This window comes from Girardinichthys multiradiatus, chromosome 14 (assembly GCF_021462225.1).
Source record: "Girardinichthys multiradiatus isolate DD_20200921_A chromosome 14, DD_fGirMul_XY1, whole genome shotgun sequence".
NCBI lineage: Eukaryota > Metazoa > Chordata > Actinopteri > Cyprinodontiformes > Goodeidae > Girardinichthys > Girardinichthys multiradiatus.
The window spans coordinates 12,794,721-12,818,581 of NC_061807.1; the positions used below are offsets into that span (position 1 = coordinate 12,794,721).

Genomic DNA, 23,861 nt, shown 5'->3' on the forward strand with positions numbered 1-23,861 from the left:
AAGTGAAGCAGAAGGGGCAGATCCGTGGAGGTCTGAGTTTTTACACGTAAGAAGAAGCAGTTCATCCATCTTGTTGGCCAGGGAGCACACATTCGACAGGTGAATTGAAGGCTCTAGCAGCACTGGCAACATTGGTCACAATCTCAGAGAAGGCGGCGTCAATTAATATTGTTAAAAATATGCCAAGAGAGGACTCTGCGATGTTTAGAAGTTCCTCTCTGCTGTAAGAGTCCACAGAAGGGTGGCAGAAGGCACAAAAAAACAGAGAATGAGAGAGCACAGCTTCGAGGATGCCTTCCACGGCGCCATTTTGATTTGGAGTTTAAACTGGTTCTGATTCTTAAACTGCTTCTGATGGGGAGTGTAAACTGGTTCTGACTGACTAACTGTGATCCAGCAGGTTCATCTCCAGTTCTACATGAGGACCTTGCTATGCATGGCTGTTCAGACTCTGATGAAGAGGAAATGTACACTTTGGAAGGTGAAGAGAAGTGGTACGCTGACTTCAAGAAGGTAGCAGGAGTCTACCCTCACCCATAGATCCTATCAGATACCAGGAAGAAGTTTATGAACAAGCTGTGGTGAATCAACAGGTCTGCAGACACAACCTGAAAGTCTGGCGCAGTGGCATGAAGGACCTCCCAGATGAAAAAGGTAAACAACAAAAATAACAATTAAACTGATCTACTTTCATCTCTGATCAGCTGATCGCTCTGTAAGTAAAATTTATATATGAATAAATCACAATAAGTTGAATTGAATAAAATAAGTCCAGTCTATGAGGAAACATTATTTTCTGTAACAGCTTAAATATGATGTTAAATACTGCATCACACTTTATTACAGAGGTTATATTTATTTAATATTATTACTATTTAAATTGTTTTATTAACTCATAAATAATTTGTTAAAACTGAGATTAGCGGATGCTTATATATGTGAAATATTTATTATAAAAAGTTTATAATAAAACCATTAATACTTTAGAATGACCTAAACCCAGAGTTAAATATTAGATTTTTCCTAATAACTAGATTTGACAAATTTAAATATTTTTATTCAATATTTAAAAAACAACAAACAATTACATTTATCCATCCACCAATCAGCGTGCTCCTCTCTGCTGGGACAAGCTGCTCTCTTATTGGCTGTTGAACACCTTCCTTATTGGTCCAGAACAGCAGAACTCTGGATCCAGTTCAAGGAGATGTCCTGCTGAACCTGGACCTCCTGAAAACTGAGCAGAGATCTCAGTCCAGACTGCAGAACCTTTTAGAACTTTGTTCAGTGGTAGTACCCTCAAACTGAGCTAACATTCAGATTGTTCCTGGTTTCAACACCAAACAGAGGAACAAGAACCTGGGACCATCAGCAGCCTCTGACCTGAGGATGGAACAGACAGAGACAATAAGGCTCAGGAGGTCAGAGATTTACTGGGGAGCTTGACTCATGAGTTTCCTTCATTCTCCAGGAACCAGCCTAGAACATAAAGCTCAGAGCCCAGGACAGGCTGTCCTCTGTGCCTAGGTCACAGTAATGTAGTCATTAATATAGAAATCATTGAAGCTGCATGATGAGATCCTTTAGGTTGGATCCAGATCTGATGCTGGAGAAGATCCACATGAAGGCACGACCACTGTAGACCTGTGATGAGATTGTTACCTCAACAGGAGACCAGTGTAACTAGTTCTGATTCACTGGTCGAGCCAAACTGGTGAACATCATGGATAAGTTGCTACTGCTGCTAGCAGGGTGCTCCTGGATCCAGATACATTGGCACCACCTGAAAGAACCACCATGAAGCCCCCCACAGCCATGTTAATAGAATAGAATAGAATAACAAAGATATTCCAAACATCAGTTTCATTATCATTGAACACCACCTAAAGTGTGCTCTTTGCTACAAAAAGTGGCACTATTTTTCTCTATTCTCATAACATTCCTATACAACTTACTTTTGTTTTTAACGACATATCTCCAAATGTATTGTTTGTCTATGTGTAGCACCTTACCACCACAGCAAATTGCTTGTATGTGTGAAACACTGTTTGGCAATAAAGTGTTTTTCTGTTGCTGAAGCAGCAAAGTTGAACAGACCACTTTAATTGTAACAGCAGCCTCACTCATGGTGTTGCAGCGCTTGCCATTCCATTGCCAAATAGTCAACCCATGTCTATAACTGCCGCTCCTCCAACCCTCTGCTAGTGGAGACAGAGACAATGCCACACATATTGATCAATCACGTGCGGTTTGAAGAGAAGAAAGTGAAAGAGAAAGAAGCAGGAAAAAAAAAGGGGGACAAAAACAACTCCCATTTATGAGCTCCTTGGAGCTACTGAGAGCCATTTCTTTTGTGACCCGACACATCACTACCAGCAAAGTGAAAGTATAATAAAAGATAATACAATCACAGTTAATAACAAATAATAGAAATTTGTAAAACTGCAAATAACAGCAGTGGTGTGAACACTCATTGATTCTGTTGGGAACAGTGATGGTTATACAGTCTAACAGCTTCTGGGAGGAAGGACCTGTGATAACGCTCCTTTGTGCACCTAGGATGAAGCAGACTGCCACTGCAAGAGCTTTCCAGTTTGGCAACAGCTTCATGCATGGAGTGGGAGACATTGTCCAGCAGTGATGTTATTTTTGAGTCTTTTTATTTCCCAACACCTATTACATTATTGTTTAATTTATTAATATTTCAAATTGGATATTAATGAACCTAGGAATTGTGGATAACTGAATACTTCCTGTTGAAGACTTTAGAACAGTAGTTACCATGGTAACCATCATTAATAACTTGATATGCAACTTGATATACATAAGGTAAACACTAGGTAAAATATTTTTCTTAATTTCCTTTAGGTTTAAAGCCACAAGGGGACAGTGTGAGCATGTGTTTTTATTTTAATTTTTATTTTGTATAATACTTTTAGGGCATATCTATCAAGTTTTAGATTTGAAAATAAGTGAAATTTTTCGGTGCCCGCTGCAAGCCGTCCCACCTCCCCAACCAAGCTCCAGTATAATTTACATTTTAAAACCGGTGTACAAGATATCTAAAATAACCTCTTGTCATAGTAGAGCCTCAAAAGAGAACTGAAGCACATTTATTTACTTTGTGCTTATTTATGTCTTGTGACTGCACCGGGGCGGCTGGCGGGTTGTGCTTGGCCTGGAGCGGTTGGCTTGCATGGCCCAGGTCCCCGGCCGGTGCATGTATCCTTCTCGTGGACTGGTGGGCTGGGGCTGTTGGCGCTGTCTGGGGGGGTTCGGCGGGCTTGGAGGTGTGCTGCTCTGCTGGCTGTCTTGTCCAAGGGGGGATCGGGGCGGTGGGCTAGGGGGTGGTGTGGAGGGGCTGCGGCCTGTGGGGTGGAGGGGTTGTGTCCACTTCTAGGGCGTGGGGTCACTGGCGTTTGGATCAGCTGGGCGGCGATGGTGGAGCTGAGCTGGATAGTGTTTCTCCCTGGGCGGTCGTTGCAGTGGCATTGATGTAGTGTTTTTTGTTGCTGAGGGGGGCGTGGTGGGGTCACTGGCCCTGGGTGCCTGCCGCTGGTCGGGGACCTCTTGGTGGATGAGTTTGTCCCGTCATGGTGCGAGGTTGGGGGTCCGGTTGTGGGTGCGGTGCTGGGTGGGGTCTGCCCTGTTGTGCCAGTGGGCGGGGGTGGCGTTGCGCGGGGCCCTTGCCTTGCCTTGTCGTGTGTTGGGGGAGCGGGGTGCGGCGGGGGTTCTTAGGGCGGGGCTGTGTGTGGAGCTTGCGCTGTGTGTGTGTGGCTTCATCGGCTTCGTGGCGTTTGGGTACGGGGGGATGTGTTCAATTTCGGTGTCCTTGTTAGGGATGGCCCTGTGGGGAGGTTCTTGTTGGGGTTCACTTGGGGTGGGAGACACATGGGGTTGGGATCGGAGCTCGTTGAGGGGTCGGGACTGCTCCGTCCCGGGGCGGCTCTGGTTGGCGGGTTGCTTTGGGCCATGTGGACCCCTCTTTTGTACATAGCCCCCTCACCGGAGGTGGATGGGGGTTGTTGGGGACTGGGTTCGGGGCGGGGGGACGGGAGCCGGGGTCACCCGGGTCTGGGCATTACCGGCACTGTCTGCCTGCCTCTGCCCCAGGAGGGAAGGGGACCACCTCCTGGGTCCGGGGGCTGGTTGCCCCTAGGGGGTACCGGCGCCTGGACCTGGGAGTATAGAGTATGCATGGGGAGTGTGAGTGAGTGTAAGACGTCCATTGTTGTTTATCCTTACGTTGGGTGTGATTTTATGTGTTTGCATGAGGGTGGGAGTGGGTTATTGTGACTGTGTGTGCCTGTTTTTTTTTTGTGTTTTTTTTTCGACAGGTTGGGTCTTAGACTGCTCCCTCTCCTGGATCAGCTTCCTCCCCGCCACACCGCCTGCCAGTGGTTGAAGTCTCTGCCCGCTGGTGTACTTGTGGTTCTCGGTGTCCGGAGCCGGGTGCTTTGGTGTGTGCTGGCTCACTCCCGGTGGCTGCTTGCCGGGGCCTGGCCCCCTGGTCTCTGTCTGGCCTCTGCTTGGGGGGTGGTGTGTCCCGGGGTCTTGGGCCTCTGGGTCCATGGCTGGATCTGCTCGGGCGTGGACAGCTGCCGGCGGGGCCTGTGGGCTCGTCGCTGCGGCTCCCTGGGGCTTCTGCACTGTCGCTGCTGGGTGGTTCCCCTGGGACTCTCCACTGCTCTTCTCTGGGGGTGTTGTGGTAGTCCCGGCGGTGGTTCTCCTGGGGTACCTGTGCTTTGGGGGGCCTTTAGATGTCTGTGGCTCGGATCTCCTCAGTGTACGTCCAGGGACCATGGGGCAGGTCTGTGGGTCCTCACACTCGCTATTGCATATTTTTGTGGAGAAACCTTGTATACAAAAGCGCATCCACACCCATACTCACAGGTGTTAAGCTTCAGGTGTTGACAGATACACAGATGTTCTATATTGGGCTGCACCTCTCACTAAGAACATTTTATATTCAGAATTACCGTGTACTATTTAAAAAACAAAAAACAGCTGCAGGTGTATAAGCAAGCAGGGTGTAATCTTGTATTCTCTTCATCCTTCTTTCTCTCCTCCACTCTTTCCTCCTTTTCTCCCCTTTTTCCCCCCATCTCTCTCTATTTTGAGCTTCTTTTTTCCTTTTCATTTCAGTCTCCGTGTCTGTAACAATTGAAATATTCCCAAAGAAGTTTATAATAAAGTTTCTTTTATAAATATCAAGCAGAGCTTTAAAGCATTAGCTGTGATGCTCCGCTTGTGAAAGTAAATCTGTTGGGCAATTTCTTGGCAGTCAGACAACAATTCTGAGCGATACTCTGCCGGACAGGACACGGTAAAAAAAAAAAAAAACAAAAAAAAAGAACTGGCATTGCTGTGGGGAATTTATAGTAAAGCCTTCATTAGTCTTGGCAACTCACTGAACTTCACATCCTTCCCTACCAGGCCCCAGAATTGTGTCTTCTTTTGGGAGATGCTTGCTATCTTTCATCTGGTAGTCAATCGGTTTCTCTCTCAGCTTTTCCTCACTCAAGCTCAACTGAGGGAACAGGGCCCCTAGCCTATCCACTGTGAAGTAAAATAAGTGTTTGACTGAACATTGTAGATCTAAACCATGCAATATTCATTTATTCATTCAATCAATGAGGAACTGACTCTAACATCTACCTATCTCTGGAGTAATGTTGAGGCGAGCAGCACTTTCAAATCCCTCTGGAGGGAATGGTCGAGAGGAAAAGAGGAAAACATCTTCGGAATCACAGATCTACAACGGCATAAGAGTAAAAACAGTATGAGAGTAAAAAAACAATAAAGCCTATACTCTCATACTATCAAAAGATGATATAATTATATAACTGCTGGGTAATATACCCACCGATAGATTTTCTTCTCAGCTGACACAGGGAACTCTGTGCTTTTCATGAATGCCTTTGTTTCTGCTCTGATAAAGAGCTCTTCATCAGCCAACTGATGTCCTTCTTGTGCTTGGTGGATTCTTCATGCTGATTGACATAGTTCCCATAGAACACCTCCTGAGGAAAGTGTCAAGGAGGCAGCCGGTATAGATGCCCAAGCCACCTCAACTGGCACCTCTCGATGTGGAGGAGCAGCGGCTCTACTCCGAGCCTCTCCCGGATGCCCGAGCTCCTCACCCTATCTCTAAGGGAGTGCACAGCCACCCTACGGAGGAAGCTCATTTCAGCTGCTTGTATCCGGGATCTCATTCTTTCGGCCATGACCCAAAGTTCATGGCCATAGGTGAGGGTAGGAAAGTAGACCGACCGGTAAATCTAGAGCTTCGCTTTTTAGCTCAGCTCTTTCTTCACCACAACAGACTGCCACAGCATCCCCATTTCTGCAGCAGCCACGCCGATCCGTCTGTCGATCTCCCTCTCCATTCTCCCCTCACTTGTGAACAAGACCCCAAGATACTTGAACTCCTCCACTTGAGCCAGGAACTCCCCTCCAACCTGAAGAGGACTTGAGGCAACTCCAACCTGAAGAGGACAACCCACCATTTTCCGGTTGAGAACCATGGCCTCAGACTTGGAGGAGATGATCTTCATCCCAGCTGCCTCACACTCGGCTGCGAACTGCTCCAGTGCATGTAGGTCTTGGCTAGAGGGGGCCAGCAGGATCATCTGCAAAAAGAAGAGACAAAATCCACTGGTCCCTAAATGAGACCGCCTCCTGCGCCTAGAAATCCTGTCCATAAAAGTTATGAACAGGACCAGTGACAAAGGGAAGCCCTGCATGCCAGAGTCCAACATGCAACGGGAACAGGTCCGACTTAGTGCCGGCAATGCAGAACAAACTCCTGCTCCGCTTGTACAGAGATCAGATAATAATGGGCCCCCGATTCCATACTCGTGGAGCACCCCACATAGGGCACCACGAGGGACACAGTCGAATGCCTTCTTCAGGTTCACAAAACACATGTGGAGCGGTTGGGTAAACTCTCATGAACCCTCGAGTACCCTGGAGAGGGTGTAGAGCTGGTCCAGTGTTCCACAGCCGGGATGAAAACCTCACTGCTCCTCCTGAAGCTGAGGTTCGACTATTGGCCGGACTCTCCTCTCCAATACCCTGGCATAGGCCTTACCAGGAGTGTGATCCCCTATAGTTGGAACACACCCTCCAGTCACCCTTCTTATGAAGGGGGACCACCACCTTGGTTTGCCAGTCCAGAGGCACTATCTCTGACCGCCACGCATTGTTGAAGAGGCGTGTCAACCATGACAGCCCCACAACATCCAGAGACTTGAGGCCTTTGCTTCCACCAGGGAATACGTGACACTAGGATGGAGGAGATCCTCAAAGTACTCCTTCCACCGCCCAATAATATCCCCAGTCGAGGTCAGCAGCTCCCCAGCCCCACTGTAAACAGTGTTGGCGAAGCACTGCTTCTCCCTCCTGAGGCACCGGATGGTTTGCCAGAATCGCTTCGAGGCCAACCTGTAGTCCTTCTCCATGGCCTCACTGAACTCCTCCCAGGCCCGAGTTTTTGCCTTCCCCACAGCCTGGGCCGCGGCACGCTTGGCCTCACGGCACCCGCCAGCCACCTCAGGAGTCGCATAAGCCAACCACAGCCGATAGAACTCCTTCTTCAGCTTGACAGCATTCCTTACTGCTGGTGTCCACCACTGGGTTCAGGGATTGCCGCCGCGACAGGCACAGCGAACCATACATCCATAGCTACGGGCAGCAGTATCCACAATGGATGCTGAGAACATGGTCCACTGGGACTCTATGTCTCCAACCTCCCCCTGAATCTTGTTGAAGTTCTCCCGGAGGTGGGAGTTGAATACATCTCTGGCCGAGGGCTCTGCCAGACGTTCCCAGCAGACCTTCACTACGCGCTTGGGCCTGCCAAGTCTGTCCAGCTTTCTCCTCTTCCAGCGGATCCAACTCACCACCAGGTGGTGATCAGTGGACAACTCAGCCCCTCTCTTCACCCAGGTGTCCAAAACATGCAACTGAAGGTCTGAAGACACAAAGTCGATCATCGACCTCCTGCCTGGGGTGTCCTGGTGCCAAGTGCACTGAAGAACATCCTTATGCTTGAACATGGTGTTCATTATGGGCAATCCATGACTAGCACAGAAGTCCAATAATGAACACCGGAAGGTTTGCACTTCTTACAAGCTGGTCATTATTCTGTTGGCACTGCCAGCAGAGATCCATGCGGGGCCTACAGCTTCTTATGTGTGGGAGTAGCTGGGTCCAAAGCGCCTTGAAGCTTGATATGCAAATTGCACGCTCACCTGAAAAAAAAAAAAAAAGATTTTTGATAAAGTTTTATATTACTGGTCATTAGAAGGATTTCACTGTTATTCAAAAATATATTTTTGTACATACCAAGCTCCTTAGCATACTTCATATAGAGAGGGCACACTTAGGCCTTGGACACACATGTTGGCAGTAACGTCACATGCCAATCCCTTTGGCCAGGATGTCTACCAGGCAGCATGATGGTGTGGTCCTCAGCGGAGTTCTTTAGGAACTCCAGGACCCCGTAGAGTTGCTCACTGCAGATAAAACGGGGATCCCGTGGCTGCGGGCTCTTTTTCCTCAAGCAGGGTCTGGCACCGTTCTCACCAAAGAGTTTGATGATGAGACTCAACGTGGCTTTGCAAATTCTGAACGGAGATATTTTTGACAAAGTGTTGGCAAAATTGGTATGACAATACACTACGTTTTGTCGGCATTTGGGTGTGTTTATAGAAATAAAAACATTAATTAACCAGACTCAAGAGAGAAAACCTTTTATGGACAATGTTTAATCCTGTATACCAGGAGAATGCACGCACATGGCAGCATGGATTTGTGCTTTGAGTTTTCTGAGCTTGTCTCACCCAGATATACAGTATCATTAGATATTCATCATCACACATGTCAAGCATTAAAAAGCACTGCAATTTAAATTGGTTCATTATTCAGGCATAAAATCAAATTATTGCCAGAATTAACCTAACTGGGGCTGTACATTTGATAGCACTGTTTGCAGTTCCTTGCAGCAAGGAGGTCCCTGGTTCTTTCTGCAAGGAGTTTGCATGGCTGTCAAAGAAAAAAGGTGAAGTTCATAAAATCTTACGTTACTATAAACATTGGTTTGGTTAATTACCAACCTTGTATTTAAACACTCAAAAGAGATAAATCTTTTTGTGAAGATTATTGTAATGGAAATTAAACAAAGTCAATTTCACAGTAACTGGCAATGTTACAAAATAATACAAAGGACAAAATATGTACAGATTTAATTTTTTCTTATTAAATATGTATGAAAATTACATACAAAGTTGTGACATTCAGAACAGAAAGTCAACAAACCTTCTGCCACTATTATTATTCTGTTTAACTGTAATAAACTCAGCAGAAGTTTCCAAAAAGAACAGCTGAACAGCAGATCTTCTACCAACTCTGCTAACAGGATTTTCTTTTAGAACAGGCCTCATAATGAACTCTTTCTGCACTGAGGGCAGTGAATGAATCTGATTTTCTCCCATTTCACTTTATTTTTTCCCACATTATTAGACCATAGCTGAGTCCACAGGGAATAGTCCCAAAACAAATCTCTTTTAAACACACACATTCCTATCTACACATGAGCTGAAACTCCCAGCGTTATATATATTTTTTAACTGATATGTATGCCCATTACTCAGTGTCAAAACTATAAATGTTTATGAAACTGAAAGTGAAGCAATAATGTCTGGAGATCCTCTGCTCTTACCAACCTCAACTGATGTTAAGCTCCTCCCTTCTATTTAATACAGAGATCAGCTGCTACATTTCCTGGTTCCTCTCGTTACACGTCTGAAAGATTTAGGATCGCTGAGCTGACCACACAAGCTGCTGCAGATCAGTAAGTAACAAACTGGTGTTTGGATTCTTGTGGGAAACATCTACAGGAGGAATAGAAACACTTGTGTGGTTGAGAAGTGAAATGGCTCAGAGAGGAAATCAGATTGATTCAAGAAAATTCTCCTGTTCCATCTGTTTGGATCTACTGAAGGATCCAGTGACTATTCCCTGTGGACACAGCTACTGTATGAACTGTATTAAAGATCACTGGGATGGAGAAGATCAGAAGAGAATCCACAGCTGTCCTCAGTGCAGGAAAGAGTTCATACCGAGACCTGTCCTGGAGAAGAACATCATGTTAGCAGAGTTAGTGGAGGATCTGAAGAACACTGGACTCCAAGCTGCTCCAGCTGATCACTGCTATGCTGGACCTGAAGATGTGGCCTGTGATGTCTGCACTGGGAGGAAGATGGATTTAATGACAAATCTTGGTCATTACGCTGTAACACAAACAGTTACACATTTTTTCACAATAACATTGAAACTCTAGTATCAGGTCCAGTTTCCTCCAGACTAGGAGTGTATCTGGACCACAGAGCAGGTATTCTGTCTTTCTACAGCGTCTCTGAAACCATGACTCTCCTCCACAGAGTCCAGACCACATTCACTCAGCCTCTATATGCTGGGGTCCGGCTTTTTGATGATGAAGACTGTGCTGTGTTCATTAACCTGAAATAATCAGAACTGATCTGAGGTCCAGTTGGTTAAAATGTTTATTTTAGTTCCAGTTTCTTTAGTCTCCATCATTGTTGCTGAGAGCTCATTGTTGTGTCATTTCTTCACTGCTCAGAGATTAGCTGTCTTTATGGAGCTACTTTGTCATCTTGTTTGTTGTTTTGTTGATGTTGGAGTTTGTTTGGGTGCTGCCCCTTCCTGTTTCTGTTCAGCCATGGAGGCTATCATCTATGATAAAAATCTTTAAAAATCTTGTGATTTTGCAGTAAAAACATCAATGAACAGAAAACAATCTTTATGTTTTTATTTGAGGGTAAAACAAATTAAGGTTTGTTGGTAAATGTGATAAAATATTCACATATTTATACTGTAGCTAATAAAAGGATGTAAATAGGCATATCGAAAATATCGTTAAACAGATTATCAGTACAGGATGTGCACCAACAGCAAGATGCTTTCTGTATATCATCAAAGACAAAGTTTAGTTTGGTCTATAAGCAAAATGTCAGAATTGTAATTTCCATCCAGAGTTACTGGACAGAGATCATCTACCACTGAGTTTGTAACACTGAGAAAACCCAGAATGTCGACAGGAAGATGCTTAATTATTTTCTTTCTGTCTTTCCTTTAATGTCCTCTACAGCTCCATGGACTGTCATGTGTGCGAATGGTTCAATATATATAAACTTGTCTTGCCTGAGATGATCAAAACATGCATTGTTTATAAAGTATTTATTTGCATGCATGTTAATTCATGTACATTGTGCCATTTAAAGCGACATTCTGCTAGTTTAAAGTTATAAGTTTAAATGATGATTCATTGTAATTAATATGGGGGATTTTGTTTTTCTAATTTCCCAGGAATTATGGGAAAAATCTGTGATTTTTTAAGCTGCTGTTAAATATTCATATCTGATGAAAAATAATTAAAAACAATGATTTTATTTACTTTAAATTAATGCGGATTATGTTAACTTGCCTAATTTCAAGAATTATTTCTGTGCTATTATATCTGTCATATTTTCTAATTCAGCATCCACTTTACAGCATAAAACACAGTTGATTATTTCTTAACCTTATTACTAACCTTCACTGAGGCGACTTTAACAGTCTGGTGCTGAGTTGAACTCTGGAGTGACCTGAAGTAGCAGGAGGATGATGAAGATGGTGAGCAAACAGCTGTGGTAGCTGAGGCTGAAGGCACTGAGAGGAGAGGGTGAATATGGGATCACTGGCTCCACATAGAGGACAGAAATCGTCCAGGTGCAATCTACTGAGACAACTGGATCCTTGCAGCACTCAGCATGGAGGTTTGTCCTGCTGCTGTCATAACCATCCTATCATAATGAGACTGCGGGCGTTATCCATGTGGCTGACAGTGGCCGCTGTCAGTGTTTTTCATTGATGTCCAAACCCAGTAGCGGACGCTAAAGGTTTGCTTTGGTTTTTGAATTTTGGCAGCAGCCTAAACCAGTGGCAGGAGGAGCAGATTGCTGATCAGGCTGTGGTGAAAATATAAATCCTGATGCGGGAGGAGTTTGATGAAGCTGATAATCAGGAATTTAGGTCAGCATTGAAGAGATGCTGGCAGGTATCTCCTAGAGAGAAAGGGATGCTATGAATAAACCGTTTAAAGTGGGGATGCAGTGTTTGTATTGCAACTGAGAATATTATCAGGTGTTTATCAAGATATTTGTAATGTTCTCCTCAGGTCAGGGATCTAGTGGTTTCTGTATGGATGTTCTCTTCCTCTCTCTCCTGGTGCTGCAGAGTATTAAGGAGGGTCATGCTGAGCTGAGTTCCTGCATCAAATCAGCTTCATCACTCGGCGCTGGAGCTTAAGAGGAGGCTCTCGGTTTGGTTAATATAGTGAAGTACTTCCATCCTATCATTAACTTAGACATAGGACCTCAGGAGAAAGAATTGAAGCTTGATTCTATGGAGCTATGGAGCTTTCTCCTCTAAAGAGCAGAGCACAAACTCTGATAAGTGCACAGGTCAAAGCAACAAGAAAACAGAGGTTAGCCTGCTGGCCTGATCACTCTGGGAGAGTTAACAATCTGAAACCTCCTGCTGCTTATGAACCCTGCCTTGATTAACCTTGATGGTCCTCCGCTGTAGAGCGGCACCTGCCAGTCACAACCCTGCAGGAAGAGGTGAGAGAGAAACCAGCAGAACAACAACCTGAACACAGCTCTGTGGCACGACAATCACAAACACCACTAGGGGACACAAAACCAGTTCAACTGGTTAAAAACTTTCTGCCAAACAATGTTTATCCATCATGAGCTTCGAGTTTCAACGTAAAAAAAAGTCATAATATCAGTGGGTCACAATACTGACATGCATTTTACTGAATCTGTCTGTGAATAGACTGATCATACAGTAGATTTCTGTACATGAATCAGGTCTGTTTGTCTTGCGCCCTGAGACGTCATTTGTTGTAAATCTGCCCAATAATAATAAACTGAATTAAATTAAATGAATGGATAAATCTTAACCATTTTTAGATGTCAGGTTTATAATTTTCCATAAACATTTCACTCTACAACAACAACCTCTGCTTTCCAGAGCTCTGATAACAGCAATAAAGCTCCTCCCATGTGCCAGGAGGACGAGTCCAACCGCAACTCCAGCAAAGCTACGTAAGAGACATTCATTTCCTGAAGCAACTGGCACACAGTATTACTGAGAGCTGAAACATCGCAGCAGGGAGATCAGATGGATTCTGCTAAATTATCTTGTTGTATTTGTTTGGATGTCCTGAAGAGACCAGTGACTATTCCCTGTGGACACAGCTACTGTATGAACTGTATTTCCTCCAGCTGGGATCGAGAGGATCGAAAAGGAGTCCACAGCTGCCCTCAGTGCAGGAAGACTTTCAAACCGAGGCCTATGCTGGTGAAAAACATCCTGTTAGCTGCTTTAGTGGAGGATCTGAAGAAGACTGGACTCCCAGCTGCTCCACCTGGTCACTGCTATGCTGGACCTGAAGATGTGGCCTGTGATGTCTGCACTGGGAGGAAGATGAAAGCTGTGAAGTACTGTCTGGTCTGCTTAGCCTCTTTTTGTGAGAAACACCTCCAACCTCATTATGAGTCTCTAACATTTAGGAAACATAAACTTGCTGAAGTTTCTGCAAAGCCCCAACAGAACAGCAGCTCTCGTCATGATGAGGTGATGAAGGCTTTATACGAAAAATTTAAAACGGTCTCACCTGCAGCAGAAAGGACTGAGAAGCAGAAGGAGCTCCAGGTGAGGAGACTAAAAACCCAGCAGAGAATCCAGGACCAAGAGAAATGTGTGAAGCTGCTTCAGCAGAAGATGGAGGCCATCAATGTCTCTGCTAATAAAGCAGTGGAGGACAGTGAGGCAACATCTCCCTCCTCTGTCAAAAACCCGGTGAAAAGCAGGCCTTTATCAGTGTTGTCGCCTCCTGACCCAGTCCCTGTCCCAGGGGGTGGTGTCTCCACAAACATGAAGAAATTGCAGCAGAGAGAGAAAATAATCAAGAACTTCAACAAAGACAAAGCAGCACCTGTTATCACCTCCACTCCATCGAAGGTTTGTGGGAAATGTAGCAAGGTTCTGTCCAGCACTCAGCCAGCTGTGAAGGCCATGGACAAAGTCTTCCACTCCAGCTGCTTCTGTTGCATGAGCTGCTGTCGCTCCCTGCAGGGCATGCAGTTCTACAACAGGGAAGGCTCACCACAATGTGAACTGTGCTACAGGAAGTCTCTGGCAGCATGCTCTCGATGTGGAGAGAGAATCACTGACCGTGTGCTGAAGGCCATGGGAAAGTGTTTTCATGTCCACTGTTTCTGCTGCAGCACCTGCTCCTGCATACTGGAAGGACTCCCCTTTATTGCAGGTGAAGATAACAAACCCTACTGTGTCCAGGATTACCACAGGCGTTTCTCTCCTCTGTGTGAGATCTGTAAAGAACCCATTGTTCCAGCTCCAGGCAGTGAAGAAATTGTGAAAGTAGTGGCTCTGGACAAGAACTTCCACATCAAGTGTTACCGATGTGAGGACTGTGTTCGCCCACTTTCATCTGAAGTAGATAAATGTCCAGGTTATCCTCTGGATGGCAGGATGCTGTGCATCAAGTGCTACAGCAAGAGAACCAAGCAGTGATTGGCTGCTGCAGCAACTATAATTTGGACCAAATCTAAAAGCACCTGGATTCATTCAGTTGCTGGTTTCTCTTTGCAACAAACCTTATGGAATAAATGTGTACATGTTTATTTATTTGTTTGTCTGCAGGTTTAATGCAGTATTCCTCATGTCTTCAACCACTCTATCCAGTCCAGACCAGGTTCTGCACTGAATTAAAGCGTCTTGTATTTGTTTGCAGATCTTTAATGTTGCAGTCTTCCAACTAACCTTTCTGTGTGAACAGCAGCGTGTTTTGATGCACCACATAGATGTTTAATAAAATTAATCCCACATTTCTGCATTAAAATATTTTTTTATTGTTCTAAAGTAATAATGTTAAGTTTTCAGACCTGATTCAATGATCACATTAATTCCTCAGGATGCCGTCCAGGGCTGCAGAAGCCTGTTAATCACCAAATAATTTAAGTCAGGCTTGTGGAAAAGAACGAAATGACCTAAAACATGTAGGACAGTGGGTCCTGAGGACCAGGGTTTAGAACCCCTGATTTCAATAATGTGTTTCACTTGGTGAAATTCAATTCAATTCAAAAATACTTTATTAATCCCAAAGGGAAATTAAATGTTGTTATAGCTCATATTATGAAGGTTTCTTCAAAGAGCCGTTGTAGATGCTGATGGCTGTGGGCAGGAAGGATCTCCTGTAGCGCTCCGTCTTACAGCAGATCTGAAGAAGCCTCTGACTGAAGACACTCTGTTGTTGTAGGACAGTCTTATGAAGAGGATGCTCAGGGTTCTCCATAATGTTCTTCATTTTATGAAGAATCCATCTTTCCACAATGATCTCCAGAGGTTCCAGATGAGTCCCCAGAACAGAGCCAGCCTTCTTTATCAGCTTGTTGAGCTTTTTTAAGTCCCTGGCTCTGATGCTGCTTCCCCAGCAAATGATGGCAGAAGAGATCACACTCTCCACAACAGACTTATAGAAGATCTGCAGCATCTTGCTGCAAACACCAATGGACCTAAGCTTCCTCAAGAAGTACAGTCTGCTCTGTCCCTTCTTGTAGATGGCTTCACAGTTGCATCTCCACTCTAGTCTGTTGTCCAGGTGAACACCGAGGTATTTATACTCCTCCACCACCTCCACTTCTTCTCCCATGATAGAAATAGTTTTTGACTTATTCCTGTTTCTCTTAAAATATACAATCATCTCCTTTGTTTTAGTCACATTCAAAATGAGATGATTGTTTCCACACCATGCCACAAAGCGGTCCACCACCATCCTGTACTCAGCTTCTTGTCCATCTCTGATCCACCCCACGACTACAGAATCATCCGAGTATTTCTGCAGATGACAGGAGTCTGTCTTGTACTGGAAGTCTGAGGTGTACAGAGTGAAAAGGAATGGTGAGAGTACAGTCCCCTGTGGTGCTCCTGTGCTGCTGACTATCTGGTTAGACTCACAACCCTTCAGTCTCACAAACTGTGGTCTGTTTGTCAGGTAGTCTTTGATCTTCTGGAGTTTCTGACAAAGCAAATCAGGTTGGATTGTATTAAATGCACTGGAGAAATCAAAGAACATGATCCTCACAGTGCTACTGGCTTTGTCCAGATGACAGTGGGTTTGTTGAAGCAGGTGTATGATGGCATCTTCAACTCCAACTCCACAGCGATAAGCAAACTGAAGGGGGTCCTGATGGTTTACTGTTTGCTTACTCAGGTGGGCCAACAGGAGTCTCTCTAGGACCTTCATGATGTGGGATGTCAGGGCAATAGGTCTATAGTCATTGAGGACTGATGGGTGAGTTTTCTTTGGTACCGGAACAAGACAGGAGGTCTTCCACAACACCGGAACCTTCTTCTGGGCCAGGCTAAGGTTGAAGAGGTGCTGCAGAATCCCACAGAGCTGCTCTGCACAGGCCTTCAGGACTCTAGGGCTGACATGATCTGGACCTGCAGCCTTATTCCTATTCAGTCTCTCCAGTTGTCTCTTCACCTGACTTCTTGAGACACACAGGTGGAAGGGGGAAGCAAAGGAAGCATCAGCATCTTCTGATATGGTTGAAGGCAAACATGTAGAAGCAGAAGGGTCTAGGGCTGAGGTGGAAGATAAAAAATGTGAGGTGTTACTGGACAGCTGTGGGTCCTTTGGGTCAAAGGAAGGTGGAATGTCTGTTTAGCTGTGAGCAGGAGAGGAGGATGCGAAGCTTGTTTCTGAACTGAACCTATTGAAGAATAGGTTCAGTTCATTGGCTCTATCCAGACCTCCAGTGGTCTGATCATCCTTCTGCCTGAAGCCTGTGATCTTCTTCATCCCTGTCCACACATCTCTGATATTGTTTTGCTGGAGCTTGCTCTCCAGCTTCTTCTTGTACACCTCCTTGCTGTCTCTTATCTTGACTTTAAGTTGCTTCTGTATACTCCTCAATAATTCTCTGTCTCCCTCTCTGAAGTCTCTTTTTTTCTTGTTAAGCAGGTCCTTCAGGTCACTGGTGATCCAAGGTTTGTTATTGGGGAAGCATCTCACGGTTCTGGTGGGGATGATGTTATCCACACAGAAGTTTATATAGTCAGTTACACACTCAGTCATGGCATTGATGTCCTCTCCATGTGGCTGGCACAGTGCGTACCAGTCTGTAGCCTCAAAGCAACCTTGCAGAGCTTCTTCAGCTTCTTGTGACCATTTTCTCAAAGTCCTCTTTATTACAGGTTGCCTCTGAACAAGGGGCTTATATTTCGAGCAGAGAAAAACAAGATTGTGATCTGATTTGCCTAGAGGAGGTCTTGCTGTAGAGATGTATGAGTCCTTGACATTTGCATAAAACAAATCCAATGTTTTGTTTTCTCTGGTAGAGCAGCTGACAAATTGTTGAAACGTTGGAAGTGTAGCAGAGAGTGAAGCATGGTTAAAATCACCAGAAATTTCCACAAAAGCATTGGGGTTTTGTGTCTGTAGCTTAGCAACAACTGAGCTGATGGCATCACATGCAGTGTCAGCAACAGCGGAAGGTGGAACGTAAACTGTTGCCAAAATAACACTGGTGAACTCTCTGGGTAAATAATATGGACGAAAACTTACAGCCAACAGTTCAATATCTGGACTGCAGAGATGACACTTCACAGTAACATGTCCTGGATTACACCATCTGTTGTTCACAAGTACTGCCAGTCCACCTCCTAAATATCTAAATGACTTTAGATATAAAATTGATGCATAAATATGCTACTAATTTATAAGGTGACTATTGAATCGTACGTGAGGTATTGAAGCTGCTTGTATATCTGAATAATTAACATAATTCAATCAGTATTGCATGCAACAAGTTAATACCTTAGATTAACTACAGATGATTCTAAATCTCCTTCACTATGCCTCATCCTGCCCAGACCTCTAAATCCACCTATCCGGTTTAATATGAAAAGAACAAAATTACTTTAACGTGGATTTCTTCTCTCCTCCGGCTGAGGATGGATCAGGTCTGAAGAAAAAGAAGGGGGGGATCACGCGTCCGTGATCAAATAAAAAAAACAAACGGTAATTTCTCATCCGTCCAGGAGGGGAAAGATGAACTGTTAGTCGACTGCATTACACAAGGAGGAAAACTCATCTCCTTGGACATAGAACCTCTGTGGGTTTCCACCTGCGGCGGGTGTTGGCGTGGTCTTCGATTGGTGAATAAATCCTCTGATCTTCTCGTATCAGACAGATTTCCAGCTTTCAAGCTCTTCCGGGAATGGTATTGTGGAGCAAAAGTTTGCCTGCGAGCTTTTGTTTCTCTAGATATGCGCCACCAATGCACTGTCCTGAGAGACAGGCAGGAAATGGCAACGAAACTTCATCTCCTCTGGGTTTTACACTCTTCGTGACGTCAGAGCTGCGACGTCTGTTGAGCTGCGTGTGTCAAAATGTGCGACCAAAATGGATGACCGCAACACTAGTCAGCCATATTCCAGCCATATTCAAGCTTCTCCTTAACTGTTGCAGGTTGTTGTAAAAGAAGAGCATCTGCTCTCTCTTTCTCTCTCTCACCCACCCAACTATCCAGAAGAACAACCTCCATGTACATATTTTACAAAAAACTGTTTAAATTATCTCTTGATGTCCATAATTATCACTTGCACTAAAGACTCAAGTTCTAAACATGACACATGTTCAGCAACAGCATAAATGTCTAAACAATTTTAAATATTTAAGAATGTCCTATTGCAATTATTTGTTTGAGGTTTATTTTAATGATTTACTTGTATTTGTACTCGTTCTAGTACTCTTTGTCTTGGGAATCCAACTTATGCCTGTGCCATCGTAGCTGACTCCTCAAGATGTTGAGGAGCAGTGGCTCTACTCTGAGCTCTTCCTGGATGGCCAACTCCTCACGCCTGTCTCTTAGGGAGCGTCTGGCCACTTTTTAGAGGAAGCTCATTTCTGCCACTTGTTCCGGGATCTCGTTCTTTCGGTCATGACCCAAAGTTAATGCCCATAGATGAGGTTAGGAATGTAGACCGACCAGTAAATCGAGAGTTTTCCTTTTTGGCTCAGCTGTCTCTTCACCACAGCGGACCATCGCAGTGTCCTTATTACTGTGGCAGCCACACTGATCCGTCTGTTGATCTTCCGCTCTATTCTCCCCTCACTCGTGAACAAGACCCCAAGGTAAATGAACTCCTCCACTTGAGGCAGGAACACCCCTCATAATCAGTGAGGGCAAGCTACCCTTTACCGATCAAGAACCATGGCTTCAGACTTAGAGGAGCTGATTGTCATCCCCGTCGCTTTGCACTCAGCTGTGAACTATGCTATAGGTCTTGGCTAGAGGGGATCAGCAGAACTATGTCATCTGTGAAAAAGAGAGACGAAATCCACTGGTCCCCAAACCAGAACCCCCCCCCCCCACCCCCACCCCCGAAAATGTCACGTGTGATTTAAGGAGTGGGAGGAAGCTGAAAGATGTCAGGTTGTCTTAAATCTTTCTGTGCATAATCAAAAATGAGCCTTGCAATGGTTTAACAGCGAGTTACACCTTTGATCGGAGAAATATGGTTTCATTCAGGGTTCATTTACTCATAACGTCCTGTTGGAAGCTCCTTGGTTTTAAACTAGTAATACATCTAAATAATTAATTTTATTAACTGTATTCCTCAGTCACTTAATTTTTCACTCATGTTTACTATTTTGTTAGTGTTGAATTACTGAGTAAAGAAAAGGGAGAGGTGTTGGATTAATACATACTGAAGTTCACATATTGGTGTATCCCCTAGATAAAAATGTTTGTTACAGCAGCAAGTCAGTCCCACTCCAACCAGCTCAGCAGGTTAAAGACAATGTGACTCATATTGTAAGCATGGAATGTGTCTTCTGTTTTCCTTCTTCATGCAACACAGACAAAAGTGTCCAAGAGCTTTTAAATACATCACCAGAATCTACCACAACAAATTAGTTACAGGTATGATTTATAGAAACAAATATGTTCCACCTAAAAACTACTATATTAAGGATGGAGATCAAGACTGAAGCTTGCTTCGGTGTATCCTAATACTGTAGATCTAAACTGCTTTTTCACCTGGAATGAAAGATGCAGTGATAACCACTCCCACTTCTCAAAGACAGAGTCTAACGACTTAGTTCCTGGTTTTTCTATTCACAGATCAGACAAAGTCAGAATGACTTTATTAAGTTGAAGACCTGACAATCTCCTGCAGATCAGTGAGTAAACAAGAAAAAGAAGCAAAGTTTGGTTTTTGTGTGACTTATCTATTTGCTGATAAGAGAAAGAAGCTATAGACATTCAGAGGTAAAATGGCACAGCAAGAAAATCAGACAGAGTCATCTAAATACTCCTGTTCCATCTGTTTGGATCTACTGAAGGATCCAGTGACTATTCCCTGTGGACACAGCTACTGTATGAACTGTATTACAGAGTTCTGGGATGGAGAAGATCAGAGGAGAATCCACAGCTGTCCTCAGTGCAGGGAGACTTTCATACCTAGACCTCTTCTGAAGAAAAACATCATGTTAGCAGAATTAGTGGAGGATCTGAAGAAAACTGGACTCAAAGCTGCTCCAGCTGATCACTGCTATGCTGGACCTGAAGATGTGAACATCTGCTCTCATCATGATGAGGTGATGAAGATCTTCTGTCGTACTGATCAACAGTGTATCTGTTATCTCTGCTCTATGGATGAACATAAAGGTCATGAAACAGTCCCAGCTGCAGCAGAAAGGACTGAGAAGCAGAAGGAGCTCCAGGTGAGTCAACAACAAATCCAGCAGAGAATCCAGGACCAAGAGAAAGATCTGAAGCTGCTTCAACAGGAGGTGGAGGCCATCAATGTCTCTGCTGATAAAGCAGTGAAGGACAGTGAGAAGATCTTCACTGAGATGATCCGTCTCATCCAGAGAAGAAGGTCTGATGTGACGCAGCAGATCAGATCCCAGCAGGAAACAGAAGTGAGTCGAGTCAAAGATCTTCAGGAGAAGCTGGAGCAGGAGATCACTGAGCTGAAGAGGAAAGATGCTGAACTGGAGCAGCTCTCAAAGACAGAGGATCACAACCAGTTTCTCCACAACTACCCCTCACTGTCAGCACTCAGTGAGTCTACACACTCATCCAGCATCAATATTCATCCTCTGAGATACTTTGAGGATGTGACAGCAGCTGTGTCAGAGCTCAGAGATATATTACAGGACATCCTGAGAGATACATGGACAAACATCTCATTGATGGTCACTGAGGTGGAGGTTTTACTGCCAGGACCGGAACTAACGACCAGAGCTGGATTCTGTAAATATTCACGAGAAATCACTCTGGATCCAAACACAGCAAATATGAAGTTGTTATTATCTGAGGGAAACAGAAAAGTAACATTAATGAAACAACAACAGTTTTATCCTGATCATCCAGACAGATTCACTGGTTATAATCAGGTCCTGAGTAGAGAGAGTCTGACTGGGCATTGTTACTGGGAGGTGGAGAAAAAAGGAGAAGTTCTTATAACAGTTTCATACAAGAATATCAGCAGAGCAGGGTGGTCAAATGAATGTAGGTTTGGATTTAATGACAAGTCTTGGTCATTACGCTGTGACACAAACAGTTACACATTTTATCACAACAACAATCTAACTCCAGTATCAGGTCCAGTTTCCTCCAGAGTGGGAGTGTACCTGGATCACAGCGCAGGTATTCTGTCTTTCTACAGCGTCTCTGAGACCATGACTCTCCTCCACAGAGTCCAGACCACATTCACTCAGCCTCTACATGCTGGAGTTAGGATTTACCTCTTATCTTTATCTCCTGGTAGACCCTCTGCTGAGTTCATTAAACTGAAATAGTCAGAACTGATCTGAGGTCCGGTTGGTTAAAATGTTTATTTTAGTTCCAGTTTCTTTAGTCTCCATCATTGTTGCTGAGAGCTCATTGTTGTGTCATTTCTTCACTGCTCAGAGATCAGCTGTCTTTATGGAGCTACTTTGTCATCTTGTTTGTTGTTTTGTTGATGTTGGAGTTTGTTTGGGTGCTGCCCCTTCCTGTTTCTGTTCAGCCATGGACGCTCTCACTGCTCAGGAGGATTTTTATTCACCTAAACGAATTACATTTACATTTATCACTTTGTCTGACCAAATGTTGTTGTTGTTCAAATCCATGTACAGATGAGTTGATGGAAACTGTAATTATCATGATCATCATCAATCAGGACATCAGTCATTATTTTATTGAACAAACATCAGATTCTGGATCAAACTGATTGTAGAAATGAAAAAGAGAAGAAACTACTGGATTTAAAGGTGCTGGGTTTAGATTTTAGATGTAGGAGACTCTGGTGAGTTCTTTAAAACTATAAACCTCCTACCACTGGTAGGATTTTCTTGTTGGATAGATATGATGCCAATGTACTCTTTGATCAATGCAATTCAAAATATTATGTCAGAAATCTTTGAAGTAAGAAAACTAACATCTTTTGACAAAAATATCTGTCCTTCTGTTTGGGTGTAAAAATATTAGTGAACAAAACTCTGGTTACTTTGATATCTCTTGGTTTATTATTTTTACAGAATGATGTTAATTGTTTTTCTTTTAGAATTCAACACATTTTAAACAGTTGATCGGTTGTTTTATTCTGTGCATAAAGTTGTATGCTTATTACCATTGCTTTAAATAAAGAAATAATTCACAGCTGCTGAGATTTCACAAGTAAATGGACAGAGGATGATCAAAGCATTGCACTCCTGTACAGTCAGAGACAGTTTTAGAACCATTAACCTTTCACACTTATTACTGTTCATAAATAAAATACATTTCTGTGATGATGAACATTAAAGCGCACGAAATACTAATTTGTCCCCACAAAATATATACAAATTGTGCACAAAATACTAAAACAGGGCACTTTCTCAAACATACAGAGGAACAAGACAACACCTGGATGGACTGGGATAGACTGATCGAGTTTTATTTTAGGCTGGGAAGGAGCTACAAAGAGATTCTGAAAAGTCTGGCATCGCCAGGAAATCTCAACTGAAACAAAAGATTTTGTCAAAAGTGTTCAAAGGATGTTTTACAGATATTTAGCTCTAAAATTATGTATTAGCAGCATTATCATATGCAAGTAAAACTGCAAAGTCATGTAAAAGTTATCTTTGAAGACATTTTTGTATATTCAAGAATGTTATAAAAAGTTATAATTTCTGCTTTTATTCTGAAAGTTCAAAAGAAGTGAACATTGCACAACATTCAAACTGGTTATAAACCAGTTAACGAAAGGAAAGGCTGCCTAACATCAAATAGTTTTCTTTTTAGTCTATTAGCTTAATGGATTCATTAAGGCAAGGACCGCAGAACGCAGAGACCACTAATTGGGCAGGTGCTCAAAGTAAAAAAAAAAGCACATATAACTGGATTCTACGGCAGAATATTAGCAATAATCTCACACAGCTATTATTGTTCAATGTACTATGATTTACCACAAAATAGTAAACATTGAGATATGCAGTTGAATCAAACCTAGGGAAAACTATACTGTAGGACACAACACAATGCATGTGTGTCCTAAATATTTTACTGTGATCAGAATTTTACTCTGCAGTCATCATAAGGAAATATTGACATATTCAGACCTGCATATGAGCAAAATATGTAAATTAGAGAGCTAGACCACTGAACGTATTTAGTTTTTACACAATTACACTGTAGAAAATATATACCTAGAGGCACAACACAACC

General features: G+C 43.7%; 1 protein-coding gene and 1 long non-coding RNA gene across 2 annotated transcripts; one reads left to right on the forward strand and one right to left on the reverse strand.

Moving 5' to 3' along the window:
* Nucleotides 1-367: 367 nt before the first annotated feature.
* On the forward strand, nt 368-22,817 carry LOC124880251 (tripartite motif-containing protein 16-like). Its single transcript, XM_047385233.1, has 4 exons — nt 368-654; nt 9,768-10,200; nt 13,503-13,707; nt 20,765-22,817. Exons 2-4 carry the CDS (start codon nt 9,938-9,940, stop codon nt 21,971-21,973), a joined length of 1,677 nt encoding a protein of 558 aa, XP_047241189.1. The 5' UTR covers nt 368-654; nt 9,768-9,937; the 3' UTR covers nt 21,974-22,817.
* LOC124880252 lies at nt 1,159-6,097 on the reverse strand. The gene is made up of 3 exons (XR_007041274.1): nt 5,867-6,097; nt 5,659-5,755; nt 1,159-1,783 (listed from the first exon to the last, which is right to left on the reverse strand). It is a non-coding gene; the product is annotated as an uncharacterized LOC124880252 (long non-coding RNA).
* Nucleotides 22,818-23,861: the final 1,044 nt, after the last annotated feature.